The 15,965-nt window shown below is 36.0% G+C and overlaps 1 protein-coding gene across 1 annotated transcript in view; it reads right to left on the bottom strand.

Moving 5' to 3' along the window:
* Window positions 1-1,672: 1,672 nt before the first annotated feature.
* LOC105227142 (GTP-binding protein Rhes) overlaps window positions 1,673-15,965 on the bottom strand; it is a 96,493-nt gene continuing 82,200 nt past the window's right edge. Inside the window, exons 3-5 of the mRNA XM_049459251.1 lie at window positions 11,639-11,832; window positions 3,677-3,860; window positions 1,673-2,513 (exon numbers count right to left, since the gene is read on the bottom strand). Of these exons, the coding sequence (XP_049315208.1) occupies window positions 2,111-2,513; window positions 3,677-3,860; window positions 11,639-11,832 (781 nt within the window). The 3' untranslated portion in view covers window positions 1,673-2,110. The remainder of the gene's footprint in view (window positions 2,514-3,676; window positions 3,861-11,638; window positions 11,833-15,965) is intronic.

The following is a 15,965-nucleotide window of genomic DNA, read 5'->3' as shown; positions in this document are numbered from 1 at the left end:
AAGGCGTTACGTCTATTCACTTTTGTAAAAGAGTGTTAAAGTTGGAGGAAAAGTGTACCAGAGGGTGTTTTAGATTGCGTGGTAAAGCAGTTGAGCTATACTCTCTTGGATGGAGAGATTTGGGTACTCCTGCAAGATTCCGCTCCAGCACACAAAGCAAAACCAACCCAGCAGTGGCTTAAAAGCAACCCTCCTGGCTTCATAGCTTCACATTGGACTAAAATTTATGGTCAGAGTTAGAAACCATGACCTGTTGAATACCGATTTGAACAGTCGCAAAACGTCTTTTTTCGAATTGCGTCGTCAATTCCAATAGAAACTGTGCGTGCTTCCATTGGTCAATAACCGAATCGTTAGATGGCTTATATCAGTCCAAAAGAAGATTGCTATGATGGTTGCACTGACAAGTAATAAAAGATTTCCGCAAATAATTATTGAGAAGACTACCAAAGAAATGATTTCTAACTGAATAAAAATGTAGTTTCGTTTCGTCTGTCATGGAAAGAGATGTCCCTATATATACCCAATTGAACCAAAACAAGTACATTTAATGTGAAAAATGATGATTTATGCGAAGGTAGCAGGATATATATTGCCAATAGGTACTGCTGTGAGCAAAAAATAGTAAGACTTCGTTCATAATTTTCTTAATTTATTCCACAAAATCTTTGTCGTTCCCTTCAATGCAGTGGAAGTCCCAATACACTTGTGCCAACGTTTTTTCCAATCCTTAAAATAGTTGTTAAAGTCAGTTTGCGGAATAGCTTTCAATGTGCTTAGCGATTCACGTTTAACATCTTCATTTGGCTCAAAACGGTTTCCTCCGAGCGTTCTTTTGAGATTGCTGAATACACGGAGCTAAATCCGCCGATTATGTTAGTGGCACGATATTAGTTGAAAAGAAGAATTCAGTATGCAACGGTGCATTATCGTGGTCCAAAAATCAAGAGTTGTCGACCCATAATTCCGAGCTTTATTTACGGATAGCTTCGCACAAACGACGCATAACACTCAAATAGTATTCTTTGTTGGCAGTTAGGTAGGTGGGTAGGAATGCGGAGTGCACCATACTATCTCGACAAACGTAGAAAACTGTCAACATAACCTTGATTTTTAACCTGCTTTGTCGTGGTGTTTTCTGCTTCGATTTACCTTTGCCACGATATTCGACCGATTGATCGTCTGCTTCCGGATCGTAGGCATAAATCCAAGACTCATCGCCAGTAATAATACGTTTCACTGTAGCTTGGTAGTTAGAAAGCATTGTTTCACAGACGTTAATGAGAAGCTGTTTTTCGAAAAAATTTAGTGAACCGAACGTGCTTTCACCTTTTTTAGCACAAAATATCTTCCAAAATAGTTTTCGCTGATCCTTCCGATATTCCAATGATGCCAGTAAGATCTCTAACTGTTAACGATCTATTCTCAAGCAGATGTCACTGATACCCACCTAGAGAAATTTTTTTTTCGATGAATCGGTTTCTGCGCGGAATTTATATTAAAATATATAGTAATAATTATTATTATTATATTCATATAATTAATTTTTAACTTCAAAAATTAATAAGATATTTAATTATAATTATATAATTATTATAAATATTATTATTTGAACTTGTTATGAAAATAAAGCAAAGAAAAAATTATTATTTTTATAATAGACGTATTTTTTTATACGCATATTTTTCCGAAATATCTCTTTAAATGCTAAAGGTTTCAGAAAATACTTTTATTTGATATAATAAAAATATTAATTTCTTTTATTATTATTTTTAGAAGAAGCACACTTCAAGCTGTACTTCACCGATAAATTCAACGCATTCTCAAAATCTTACAAATGATATTATTTATTTGTATAAATATGTTATGTATGTATGTACCTGTATTTAATACATTTTCACTTAAGCATACGCATTTATTTATTCACATAACTGTAATTAATAAATTTATGTACTTTATATTATTTATGAACTAATGTGCATGGGTTTAACTAGAACGCTCTATGATTGTATCACATACTGAAATCATCGCTCCTATAATGTAGGTATATATGTATGTATGTATATTATTACGATTATGTGTATAAAGATATTCCTAACGCACTTAACGCTTACATTAAAGCGCACATATTTCTACGCGCTACGCCCGCTCCGTCGCCCTCGTTCATAGCCATCGTCTTGGAGCGCATCAAATTCAGATCGGTTCGTATGCTGGGTCGTCGCGCGTTCGGTGCTACCACTCCGCAGGCATCACTGAAACGTCGCTTAATCGAAAGCGCATTCTTCTTCGACCCGCCCACAGTTGTGTGTGGCGGCAGTGGTGATGGTGCTCCGAATACGGATACCACGCGTCGATGGTGATTCGGTGCCATTTCCAATGGTAAATTCGAAACCATAAAAAGTGCATAAAATAAATCATCGATGCGGAAATTTTGTCGCGCCGAACATTCGACGAAGACGCAACAATTATCTTGGCCGGCAATGTATCCCATTACCTCGTCTAGTTGAACTTTTCTGCAATAGAGTATATTTATGTTAGCAAGATCATATGTAAGTAATGTATATTAGTCCTAAGCTAATCCTGCGATTTGGAGACTACGATCGAAAATTGACAATACGAGTATTAGATACATAGTTTATTTAAAAGGGAGTAGGTAGGTAGGTACAGTGGATGTCTAAAGATGCAATTAGGCTTTTAGGAGGCTCATTGCGAACCCACAGAGACTAAACTCTCCCCACTGCATTATCTTCTCTCTGAACTACCCCGTGCTTCTGACGAAAGTCTTTAGTACGAAAAGTTTTATCTATGAAACCTTTGAAATATCATCAAGGAACTCGACTGATAGTTGTGATTATTTTCGCATAGAAGATGTCCTATAATCTTTTCTTCTTCTCCTTGTGGGAGCTTCTAAGTATAGTCATTGTATGGAGTTCGCATGTCTGCGAGCAAGTAAATAACAAATAAATATCTACAAATAGACAGATACTCATACGAATTCCCTCTTTCTCGGCTAGTTCTGCACAGTTATCAGGCATATTACAATGTCCCATAGCAGGTTGATTGAGAGATCATGGCATTCTTTCAATATATTTAATGGCACTCTAAGAGACTTTAGTGATTTCAAAACCGATTAGCCTTCTGTATATACGGATTTAGATATTTCCTGTTTGAGCACACTCTTTTTCAAGAAGGCTTTCTTTAATTGTTTAGAAGGCACTGCACTGATTTGTAGTCGGAAGGCGATCTACAAGTAATTTGGTGAACAGGCACCACTTCCTATTTGGTTATCTAGTTTGGACCGTATAGATACATACTATCTCTCTCCACTGCACTTCTTTCACGGGAAGGTAATATTGCTGATCAAATTTGAGTTTAATTTTACAGGATTTCAAAAATCCGTGGTATTGGATAGACACTAACTTTACTAACTATCTTAGAATATATTATAATTGTAGTACAATATATTTGGATTGATTGAAAGCAATGAAAACAAACTATTTTAATGAGTTAGCTGAGAGAATTTATTGAATTACGGCGGTTTCTTTGTTAAGCTTTCAGCAGAGATGTAATCTGATTACTTTGGTAGTCCTCAATTCTCAATAATTTCCGAAAAATTAATAACTAAATGGCGAGTATTTCTTATGACTTGATAAAATATTTAGCAGTTTACACTCACTTGGGTTCAAGATCACATTTATTTCCAGCAATAACCATAGGTATTTTCGGCAAACTTTTCTTTTTCATACCGGAGCCGGGATTAAGCGCCGCCCATTTGGTTTCTAGTATGTTTTCCCGTAATCGTACGACTTCTTCGAAAGATTCTCGCGAGTCCATACTGAAAACTAATATGAAAATATCACCTGAAATTAAAAAGATGTAATGCTATGAGTGACGAGTATCTGAGATGTGTATATGTATATATTTTATTATGTATGTGCATACATATAGATTATTATATGTAATTTATGCCAAAATGGTTATATTAACAAAATGTTGTCGTTAGACAAAATATGTATGTAAATTTATGATTAAAATATTAATATTAATCAACGATTTGCAGCTGTGGCTTCTTGCTTCTTCACTGTCAAATGCGACCCTTGTCATTTCACAATATTTAATTTATCAAATTCTTTTAGTTTTGATAACTAGACACAAGCACATATGTATCTATTTATGCTTACCAAAATTGAAATATTCTACAAATATACTGCAAAATCTTTCTTCGATGTGAGTCCCAGTAATCATTTTCGTTGAACTGCTGTTTTCCTGTTTAAACATAAGACAAGTGTATTCTCTAGTAAACAAACATTTCTAGTAAGTATATTTTAGTGTACCGAGGCCTATCATAGCTTTCAATCCATTTTTCTAGCCTTTCGGTCGGCATTTATTGCAAGTCTTTATATTACTATATATACTATATACTAAATGAAACACTATGGTTTGTCTTAGACAATAATTGGATCATACATTGATCAGGCAACAAATTCCAAAATTAGCTATGGGATCGATATTTTTTTAAAACATATATTTTCTGTATGTATCAAACGATAAATTATTGTTTACTTTATGTATTATGTTTATTTATTACATATGAATTTCATGGATTTTCAATGTTTCAACTTCAGTGACGCCAGTTTAGGAACAGTACCATTGGATTAAATTTCTTTCACTGTATGGTGTGAAAAGTTTCATATGAAAATGTGCACAAATGCTGTCCATTTCAACAGATGTTCAGTGGGTTGTCGGTTTGACTCGCAAAGTGCTGTCAGTGCTACCGAAATGAAATTACAATCGCATTTATTTGTTTGATTACGGCTGCCAATGAATTTGACATAACAAAAACTACACATAATGAGGGAACAGCTTCGATGTCAAACATTTTCAGTAAACAAATGTATTTAAGAAGTTAGCGCTTAAAACTGAAACATACTTACGAGTATAATTAGTATTAGGTATATTTTCTGGTAGCTTTATAATACTTTTGTTTCGGTAATCATTTTGATACAGTGAAGGACACTTCGCGGCAGCGAAATTTATACTCCAATCATGGGATATACTTGTATGTGATATAAACCCAACTGAAGAGGCTACTAAATTAAATATCGGATCGGAATTCATTATATTAGGGATATGAACCAGCATGCAATTAAGATCAAGTTCAAAACAAACTCCATGTATTTCAGCCCTAAGTCATTATTCTAATATTTAAGAGAATTTGTCCATTTAATTTCATTAAAATATCACAAATTTTGACCAACCTGAATGGTTTAAAATCAGCTGGTTAGTTGGAAAATTCTATATAAGTTAACTCACATATTATAACCAATACATAAGGAGTAGAGTTCACGAAATATAAATTATATGGGGTCAAGGTCAAGCTTTTACTGGATTTTATCCATTTTAGGCACAATGATGCCCTGTTATTTAAAAAACCATGCTCCTTATTTTTATTAAGACAACTCACATGTTGGATGACATATGTGGTATAAAGTAAGCCAGAAGTACGCAAATCTTTCCATTAGTTATTTGTGAGCTAAGGGTCCGATTCAACCCATTTTTGGCATATAGAGATACCATGATTCGACAAGGACTCTCTCCCAATTTCAATAGCATATCTCACACATTGACCTATATTTTCGATTAAAAGTCTGATATAGACACTGGCGTCCACATCGTCGGTATCTGGGAGCTTGAACATTTATAGTCCGATTTTGACAAATTTGGGACTTTAGACTGCTTTTCTTATTGGTACAATTTATTTAAAGTTTTATACCAATGCTGTTATTGGTTCCTGATTTGTACACTGGATGGAATGTAGGATAGCAATGACGAGATAATGTCATTATGGTACATACATACCAAACGTATTCATTCACCAAAGATAAATGTTACACCATATAGAAATATTCATAGATGAGTATATATTTACAGCGTCTATAGTTATGCATTTATGTACATAAAAATTGTTCGTTTAGCTTGGTATTATTTGTAGTTGCAATAAAAGTACAAATCGTCAGCTTACGGAAATGAACGTTTTTATTTGATGGCCCTTAGCGACACTACGTGCATCTAAACGCAAATCTCTTTAGCTCAATTGTCTTGTCTGTTAAGCTCAACGATGGTCAAACCCAATAGCAAAAGCAACTAGTTATAAAATATTTATATGCAACTGGTTGTATTTTATAAGTACTGTTAACCGTAAGCGCAGATAACTGTCTCTTTCCGGATAAAGCAACTTGTATTATATATCTCTGAATTTTTTATGTAAAGTGTTCCAAAATAAGTATAAAAAACAAGAAAACTGAGTTATGAAACCATTTAAGCCGATGAAATAACATGTATTTGTATAATCTTCAGCCAACTATCCTTTAAGGGAGAAGGTTTTAGTTACAAATTGATTTTTCTCGGGACCGGGATATTGGTTTTTAAAACTTTCTTGATATACAAATTTATTATGCAGTTTGAAATAAGCGAAATCGGATTAAAGCCCCGCTTGATTTGACATATTAGCTGATACTCACTATATTTAATGGCCTCCATCTGGTTGGTTTTATATCGTATTAAAAGGATGGTGTTTTCTGTTAGAGAGGTTGATTGTAAAATATATAATGCAAGGTAAAAGAAAGAGGCTAAAGAGAGCCGGAAGTCTGACAATAGGCATGAAACAAATCAATTGACAATTTGCCATATGCAGAATATTGTCACCTAAACTGCAAAACAACGTATAATCAAAAAAAAAACAAAAAATCGAAATCGCTGTCAGATATAATCACCAATATATAAATATTTTATAATGAAAATTAAAATTTTGTTTCAATAGAAGTAGTTTGTATTATAACATATTTCCTTCGCCTGTAAACTTTTGAAAAGTGATGTTACGTTATTTTGAATTTTTGGTGAGATATATAGTCTTTTTATACCCTGAACAGGGTACATTTAGTTTGTCACGAAGTTTGTGACACCCAGAAGGAAGCGTCGGAGACCCTATAAAGTATATATATAAATGATCAGTATGTTGAGCTGAGTCGATTTAGCCATGTCCGTCTGTCTGTGTATATACGAACTAGTCCCTCAGTTTTTAAGATATCGTTTTGAAATTTTGCAAACGTCATTTTCTCTTCAAGAAGCTGCTCATTTGTCGGAACTGCCGATATCGGACCACTATAACATATAGCTGCCATACAAACTGAACGATCGGAAAAAAGTTCTTGTATGGAAAACTTTTGCATTTGACAAGATATATTCACGAAATTTGGTATAGATTATTTTCTGTGGCGAAAATGTAATCTCCGAAGAAATTATTCAGATCCCTATAGCATATAGGGGCTTGTATAGAAAACTTTCGCATTTGACGTGGTATCTTCACGAAATTTAACATGGATTAATTCGAAAAAATTGCTTAGATCGGATTACTATATCGTATTGCTTCCATATAAACTGAACACATAGTTAGTAAATGAAATGCACCTGTGAAGGGTATATTAGCTTCGGTGCAGCCGAAGTAACCGTTTTTTCTTGTTATGCTTGCAAAAGCTTTGAACAATGTTCGGCTGGGCTCGGAATTAGAATTTCAGCTTTCAACTACTTCTTTGATATTGTGTGTTGCCAGTATTCTAAACATTGTGTTAAAAATGTGAGAAATACCAAATTTTAGTTGCGAGCACATTTGACGGCCAACGGAAATACCGGCTTATGTGTGCAATATACATACATATGTATACTAAGTGTATTTCTGCGAATCTATGATTTTATGTGTGCATATGCAGCTCGCATATACACAGTAAGCTTAGTAGGTCATAAAAATCCCCAGAAAAAGCAAATCGGCTTAAATTGTAAGCTTTGTCTATATTGGCGGGCATTGGAGAAATACTCGCAAAGTAGCGCCCACGGGAAGTTTAGAAAATAAAAACGTGGTACTGTGGCTATTTGTTGATGGTATTGTAGTCAAAAGTTGAAATAGTGTATGAAGAAATAAAAGAAATTGATTATGATTTTTCACAATTTTCCGTAATAACACTGAATAACAATTCTAAGTCTATAGTCCTATCAAAGGCACATCTTACCTTTTGCTAAATTTTAGAAAATTGTTAATGCTGTTTTTCGTGTTTATTTCTTTGGTTATGAGTAATAAAGTACTATAGAAGTAGTAAAGTCTATTTTATTATCTACAACTGAGTTCCTCAAGCTTCCACACTCTTCCTTGCAAACTTTAAGCGCACGTGAAATTATAGCGGTTTAAATAGAATAGCAAGCTCACTGAAACTCATCTTTATATTTGCAAATTATGAGAATAATTTTCATCATTTTATCAGCTTTTTGCAACCAGTTATTATTATATTATTATTTAGACGTGGGTGATTGAGGTTTTAGTGCTACTGATGGCTAGGATTGCTTTCAGTATCAAATCACCGCAAGTGCTTTTGTGGCTTCCCAGACAATTCCAAGAATATTCGTAAAATTAATTTGATATGGATTCATGAAAACAACTTTCATCCAAGGAAGTTTTTAATAACTACATACTTCGCTGTTATCAACAAATTTACTTCTTGACAAATACTGTGGGCAAAAAATAGTAAGACTTTTTAATTTAAATTTCGCGCTAAAACCTATTCGTCGAAATATTTTGTCCAGGTTGGTATGCCTATTAGTGATATCTGTGTCAAATATCATATCAAAACTCTCTGAAGTACATAAAGTGCATTCGGCGATGAGTAAAATTATTCAGCGAAGAAGTTCCATTAAATTTTATGGTGGAATTTCAAATTTCTGGTGCCGAAGCCTTTAGAATGTTGGAAAAGGCCTTCCATGATAATGGTTTGTCGTGAGCAAGTGTTTTTGATTGGAAGAAATTTTTCAAAGATGATCGAGGAAGCGTTGATGACGAACTACGTCAAGATGACCATCAACATCAACTCGTCAATAAAATAAAAGAATTGGACATGGAGAAACAAAGATTAATAGTCATAGATCTTACTGCCATCGTTGGAATATCGAAAGGAATAGTGGAAACCATTTTAAAAATCATTTGGGCCTAAGGCAACTATTGTTTCCACAATAATTAATTTTTTCGAAAATGTCTGTGAAACAATGCTTTCTGACTACCAGGATGCCGCGAAACGTCTTATTACTGGCGATTAGTCTTGGATCTATGCTTACGATCCAGAAACAGACGATTAATCGGTCGAATATCGTGGCAAAGGTGAGCCGAAGCCGAAAAACCCACATCAAAGTTCGATTATCGAGGTGGTGCATTCCGAATTCCATCTGCCCGGCCAAACTGTTAACAAGGAATACTATTTGGGTGTTATGCGTTGTTATTCACCTGATTTAGCTCCTTGTGACTTCTGGCTCGCCAGTAAACTCAAACGACCGGCCCGGGGAAACCGTTTTGAATCAACTGAAGACATTGAACGTGTATAGCGATGAGCATTGAAGTCTATTCGGAAATTGGCTATAACAACTGCACCGAAGTTTGGAAAAAACGTTGGCACAAGTGTATTGTGGCCAAGGGTGATTAATTTGAGACGGATGACATAGATTTTGAAGAATAAATTGAGAAAATTATGAACGAAGTCTTACTATTTTTTGCTCATACAAATATACTCACATACTGAGCGCCATTCAAGACTTCTGGTCTCAGGCCAAATATTCTCTGGATAGCCAAAAAACATCCGTATGAAGGCGAGTTAAATTGGGAAGGCGACTCATCCCTCCTCAGGCTTGTCCGATGTGTTTGGAGCCCGCTACGTAAAAAGCACCCCCAATGAAAATATCAAAAAAGCCTCGAATGAGAGATAAATCTTCTAAAAGAGTGTACAACTGCTCGCGTACGCCGATGACATCGATATTATTGGCCTCAACACTCCAGCCATTAGTTTTGCTTTCTACAGAATGGATAAGGAAGCGAATCGCATTGGTCTGGTTATGAACGAGGACAAGACGAAATATCTCCTGTTATCAAACAAACAGTCGTCGCACTCGCTACTTGGCTTCCACGCCACTATTAATTATTAAATTATAACTTCGAAGTCGTAGATAATTTCGTCTATCTTGAAACCAATGCCAACAACAACGTCAGCCCCGAATTCCAACGCAGAATAACTCTTGCCAATAGGTGCTAATTCGAACTGAGCAGGCAATTGAGAAGTAAAATACTCTCTCTATGAACAAAAACCAAACTCTGCAAATCTTTCATTACTCCCGTCCTGCTATATATTGCAGAGGCATTCGTGTATGAGATATACAACGAAATTAACATAGTTCTGCAAATTAATACACAGTGTTTATGCTGTCTAGGTCACGTCGTCCGAATAGAAACACTTTAGCCGAGAGTGGAGAAGGACTTAGCTATACTTGAAATTTTTCATTGGCACCAAATAGCGAAAAGGAAGAACAACCGGCGCGTTCTTGTAACTCTGCTATAACCGCGTAAGCGACGTCTACTATAATATAGAAGAAGAATATATTATATTGTTCTGATATCGGCGGTTCCGTCCAATTAACAGCTTTTATATTTTTTTTATAACAGGACTCTATATTATAATAAGACTTATAACTTTAACTGATTTTACGTGTCACAGAATAAAGGGATAGACAGACTCACCCACTACATCTATCTCTTTTATGGCTTATCTGGAAAAAATATTACACTCCTGAGGAATAAGTTGCCGGAGTATAACAGATTTAAAGCACATCATTGGTGATTTAAGTCTTCTCGTTCATGGACCTAAAATCGAACATTGTATAAGAAATGCAAATAAGTTTGATTAATTTTGGAAAAAATAGACTTCAACTTTATCATTTTCAATTCAGTCAAGCTTTCTATTATCACCCTTCAAATATTTCTTATAATTTTCGAGCTATTTATAAAAACTGTTACACAGTGCAGTTGATAGTAAAACGTTTAACAACTCTATCGGCTAAATCGACACCGAATCGCTTAAGCCAAACATACTGAACAAATATGCTGTTCTTGGTTATGCACGCCCACAAAGCCTGGCTCACTTTCATTAAATGCCACTCCATTTGCCTCGCTGTATAAAAGTAATTCGTGTGTCACCGTGCTACCTTTTCTACGGCACTGTTCTTCTTCAAGCTCTTTGCTTCTTAGAGCCCTAATTTTGCATGTAAGTATATGTGTCTGCTAGATGTCAAACAACATCTACTTATTCTTACCACACCGGATAAGAATTTTATTGCTCTTATGGGTTTGCTCTTTCCAGTATTTATTGCCTTACTTTTCCAAACCGCAAACATGTCTATGAAAGTACACAGTTGGTAGCCCCATTGTGCTGTGATTTTCGTTGCCAAAGCCACCGCCTGTCTCAAAGCCAGACACTTTGTAACTGAAATTCCCACAAGGAAATACTTTTATTACCTGCTGTGGATAGCTTGTCATCCAGCTGAGTAACGTTTATGCGGCACACTCGTATCCTGACAGTTCTACGTAAATTTAGTCCGAGTTTTAATGCTGCTTTTCATGTTAATTTAAGGGACTTTCCGTATTTGAAGTTTATTTACTTTCAGTTCCATTGAAGACAACCTCAATGTTAATCGGTTGACTACATACATACATATGTAGTTTTGTCTACTAGTATATACATATAAATAATTTGTATATAAGTATGTAGTTACTTACCGGTCATGAATGATAGGCGTCGCATTGCTGGAAACGGATGATGGCCCGACGTATCCAATATATCCAGCTGATACACCTCATTGCGTATTCGATAAAGCTTGCGGTGGAAGTCTTCGATGGTCGGGGTGTATGCGTCATCATAGCGATTACCCAAAAAACGTGCCACAATCGATGATTTTCCCACACGTGACGAGCTGACAATAAAATGACAAACGAAAATCAGACACATTCGAAAGGAAGAACGCGAAAGCACGAAAGTATAAAAGCGTCGAAGGAAACAATAAATTCAATTGTAACTTCGTGCGCGTGGAACGGTTGTGGCGTATAACAATATAATACATTTGACAGCAGTTGAGTACAAATAAGAGTGTATGTGTATATATGTATGTATATATGTATTTCGTTTTGAAGTAACTTCTGTAAATTAATTAATTAAGAGCGATAAGAAAACGAATGTGACTGTTCACTTTTCGTGACAAATGCCGCGAACAAAATTATTGAAGTACATACTACAAAATTATACCATTAACACACAAATTTACACACATGAATCATGGTGTGTATATCGTACATATTTATGTTAGTGTGTACATGCTTTCATTGTCCTCTTAATGTTCATTTTTGCATTGCACTCCTTTCCGCCCTTTTCATGTAAGTTTGTATGGACGAAGTACTAATTGTAGATGGCGTGTGAAAAAGGCACGTGCGGAAGCAATGTATTAATACCGGTTTATACAGTGTTGCTTGAAAAAATAGAAACGCCACATGCAGTGTTTTAAAAGTACTAAGTATATTATGCAATATATAAATATTTTGTGACTGTGTGCTGTTTCAAGCATTTCTTTATAAAGTATTGTTTGATCGTACAGTTTGGATGACTGCAATAGTGGTCTAATATCGGCGGTTCCGACAAATACGAGGCATGACAATTAAGTAATTAGACTGATTCCATAAAAACCGTATATTTGAAAATTATTTCTCAACTCAATTGCTATCCCTTTGGAATAATAGAAAAGGAGTGCAACCAAATATGCAGTGAAATAAATTATAACTGGCTCAGTAATCAGTCATTGAGTATGTATTATACCACGTGCATACCAAAATACTGATGTAATAATCTTTCCAACCGCCTTTTTCGTCTTTCCACGCCTGAGAACCGGTTCATCATGTGCAGTCCACTAGAATGACTGTCGATTGGACTCCAGTGGGAAATGATGGAGATATGTTTCTATCACCGACGCAAAAATTCGGGATGTCCGTAATCGACTCAAAATGGGTTCCTTTGACCACCGATTTTGTTGTAGGAAACAAAAAAAGTCGCAGGGTGACATGTCGGACGAATAAGACGTCTGTTGCAACACCGCGATCCCTTTAGAGGCCAAACACTGGAACACGTTGAAGGCGGTGTGGCACGGCGCGTTGTCGTGATGAAGGATGCAGTTACGAGCGATGTCTGGGCGCACCCTGTTGACCCGTTTTCGCAATCTTTCGAGTACTTGGCAATAGCAGACTTGATTCACAGTTTTCCCCTGATGAACGAATTCGATACTAAAGCCGATCTTCACGGATTAATGCGCGAACACGCTGCGCATTCGCGTCAGTCCGCACCTCGACTGGTCTACTCCGCGCCTCGTTTCCACGCTTTCACGCCCCTCCTTAAACTCTTTGCGCCATTGTGACGAGCACTACAAACTCACGTCTTCAACTTGACGCAGCAGGCGAACTAAACAAGCTAGAGCGATGGTACATATATCAATCGGGAAAGACGGAGGGATGCCGGTATAGACAGACGAAAGTTGGAACTAATATCAGATTTACGCACAAGCGGGGCAATAAAATCAGTCTCATTACTTAATCGTCAAACCTTCGTATACCCTGCTGTGGGTATAAATATACTCGTATTATACAGATCTAAGACAAGTTAAAAATTAGAACGTGGTCACCATTACCTTAGCTGAAATATGAAGGTTACTACGATGTCTCCAGCATTTTGCGAGAACTATTTGCTCATTATGAAATTGTTAATTATTTTATATGGAGTTAGTCAAATTTGCAAAAAATTTAACTTCAATTATAATAATTTATTTAGAATAGCGTTGAAGACTATGCTTATACAATATATGCTGAAGACATTCTTAGCAGGTCATTTGAAAAGCCCCTGGTCTACCATAGCAAAACACACTTTTTTGGCAAATTTTGATTATAGCCATATCTGAGAATAGAAAATAGTAGCAGAGAGCCACATCTGTAGAATACGGTGGTTGCGGAAGCAATTCGAAACCCAATTGATATTCATAAATTTTTGCTTTGTTTTCACTTGGTGACTTGGTGAAACAGCACTTTCTTTTTATTCAAAATCGACCGTTTCGTCCTTCATATGGTCAAATAACGCCATGTAATAGTCCCTGTTAATGGTCCTTCCCTTTTAAAGGTAGTCAATAAAAGTTATGCCATGCGCATCTCAAAATACAGACACCATAACTTTGCCAGCCAACTGTTGCGTTTTTCCACGCTTTCGTGCAGGTTCATCGTTTGCAGTCCACTCGGATAACTGTTGATTGGACTTCGAAATGGAATGGCGCAGCCACGTTTCATCCATTGTCACATAACCACGCAAAAATTCGGGGTTTTTTTTAAACGTCTCTAAGCATTACTCCGAATCATCAACTTATCATTGTTTTTGGTCGAAAGTGGGTTAGCGCATGCATAGATCTTTCTCATACCCAAATATTCGTAAATGAATAATTTAATAACCTCGGAGTGTTCTTGAACAACTTCTTTTTGCGGTTATCCAAAACTATTTTCTGAATAGTTTTTTGAGGTTTTCGTCGGTAACAACCACTTTTGGGCGAACACTGTTACTAAGTTGCTTCACTAAAAATGCTATACAAGTAATTCACAGATCCGACTGCTGTCTGATTTATACAGGCGCCTTTTGAAGGTTACGGTCAACAAAAAGTTATATGGATTTAATTCTTGTAGCCATCTACATATGTGTCAAGCCGATGACTTTTAAATTGACTTGTTTTGCTATACGAGTAATAACTCAAAACACACGACTACATGTGAAGTCATCTATTGACAAGCTTAAAGTAAATAGACAGAACACTACGACCTTCGGACTGAAATTTCATTGAAAATTGTTGAAATTATTTTTAAAAAGGTTAAAAAACACTTTTCCATCATGACAACCCACTGCCTACCAGTCCTCGTCTTCTATAGATTTGGCTTTATGCGATTTATTTTTGTTGCCATAATTGTAAGTCACTCGTCAGACAGCAACTTGTGTCTAATGAGAAGGTCGCCACGGAGGTTTCTGGGAAACTTGGGTGTAAATTAAATTTTGAATATTTTTTTTTAAATATTATACATATCACTCATCAGTTTTGGTTTAGTGGGTGTTAATAGCATTCACCAAATATATCAACACAATATACATTCATTTTTCATTTCGGTGGCATTGCGTGATTGAAGCGTTTATATTCGGAAAAACAATTTTTGATGCTTCCTGTTTTGATATTTATAATGAGTGTCTTTTTTGAGATATATGTACATATTTCATTTTATAATACACCACAACAAATTTAAGAGTTTAAAAACATTTTGGTATGGACCGATGATGCCTTGTGCAGACAAATCACAGGAAACACCACCTTTTATAGGGACCAAGATTCAAGACAGTATAAAATATATTTTTTATTTTTTGTGGCATAAAGAATCAACGTGGCATACAATAGTTTTAAATAGGTTAGGTAAGATGGGTGAACCCTAAGCATCACGGGCGGATCACAGAGCCCGTGTGGCTGGCATACGGTAAGATGTTTAATCTTATCGCATGAATGCCGTTCGGACAGTATCCAGTCAGAAATCCCTACAACCATTGAACTGCTGAGAGCGAAGAGCTCTTTATAGGGCAGTGTACACTTCCACCAACCCTCCCCAGAAGCTTTGGCCCATTCGTAAAAAACCTCTTCGCTGGTCTTCATACGCGATTTTTTCCCTCCCATGCCTCCCTCGAAGGTATGTAAGCAGGTCAATGGAAAACAGGCTATGCTGAGCGACCTTGTAACCCAATTTTTTGGAATTAGGTTCGCAGTCATCTAAGTATCGAGATTCTCTGAGTCTGTTCTGTAGATGGTTACCAGTCAATTGCACGAATATGTGACAGCTCGGTGCAGAAGTGCTGATGTAATGCCATCAGGTACAGGGCATTATCAATAAAACAATAAACAAATTATAAAATCAAAAATGTTTAGTAAATATGTTTCGAAGTAGATGTATGAAATGACGTTTTACGTAAGTAAGAAAAAACAAAACGTCGTGTGAG

Source organism: Bactrocera dorsalis, chromosome 5, assembly GCF_023373825.1.
Source record: "Bactrocera dorsalis isolate Fly_Bdor chromosome 5, ASM2337382v1, whole genome shotgun sequence".
Classification (NCBI taxonomy): domain Eukaryota; kingdom Metazoa; phylum Arthropoda; class Insecta; order Diptera; family Tephritidae; genus Bactrocera; species Bactrocera dorsalis.
This window is presented reverse-complemented; position numbering and strand designations above follow the sequence as displayed.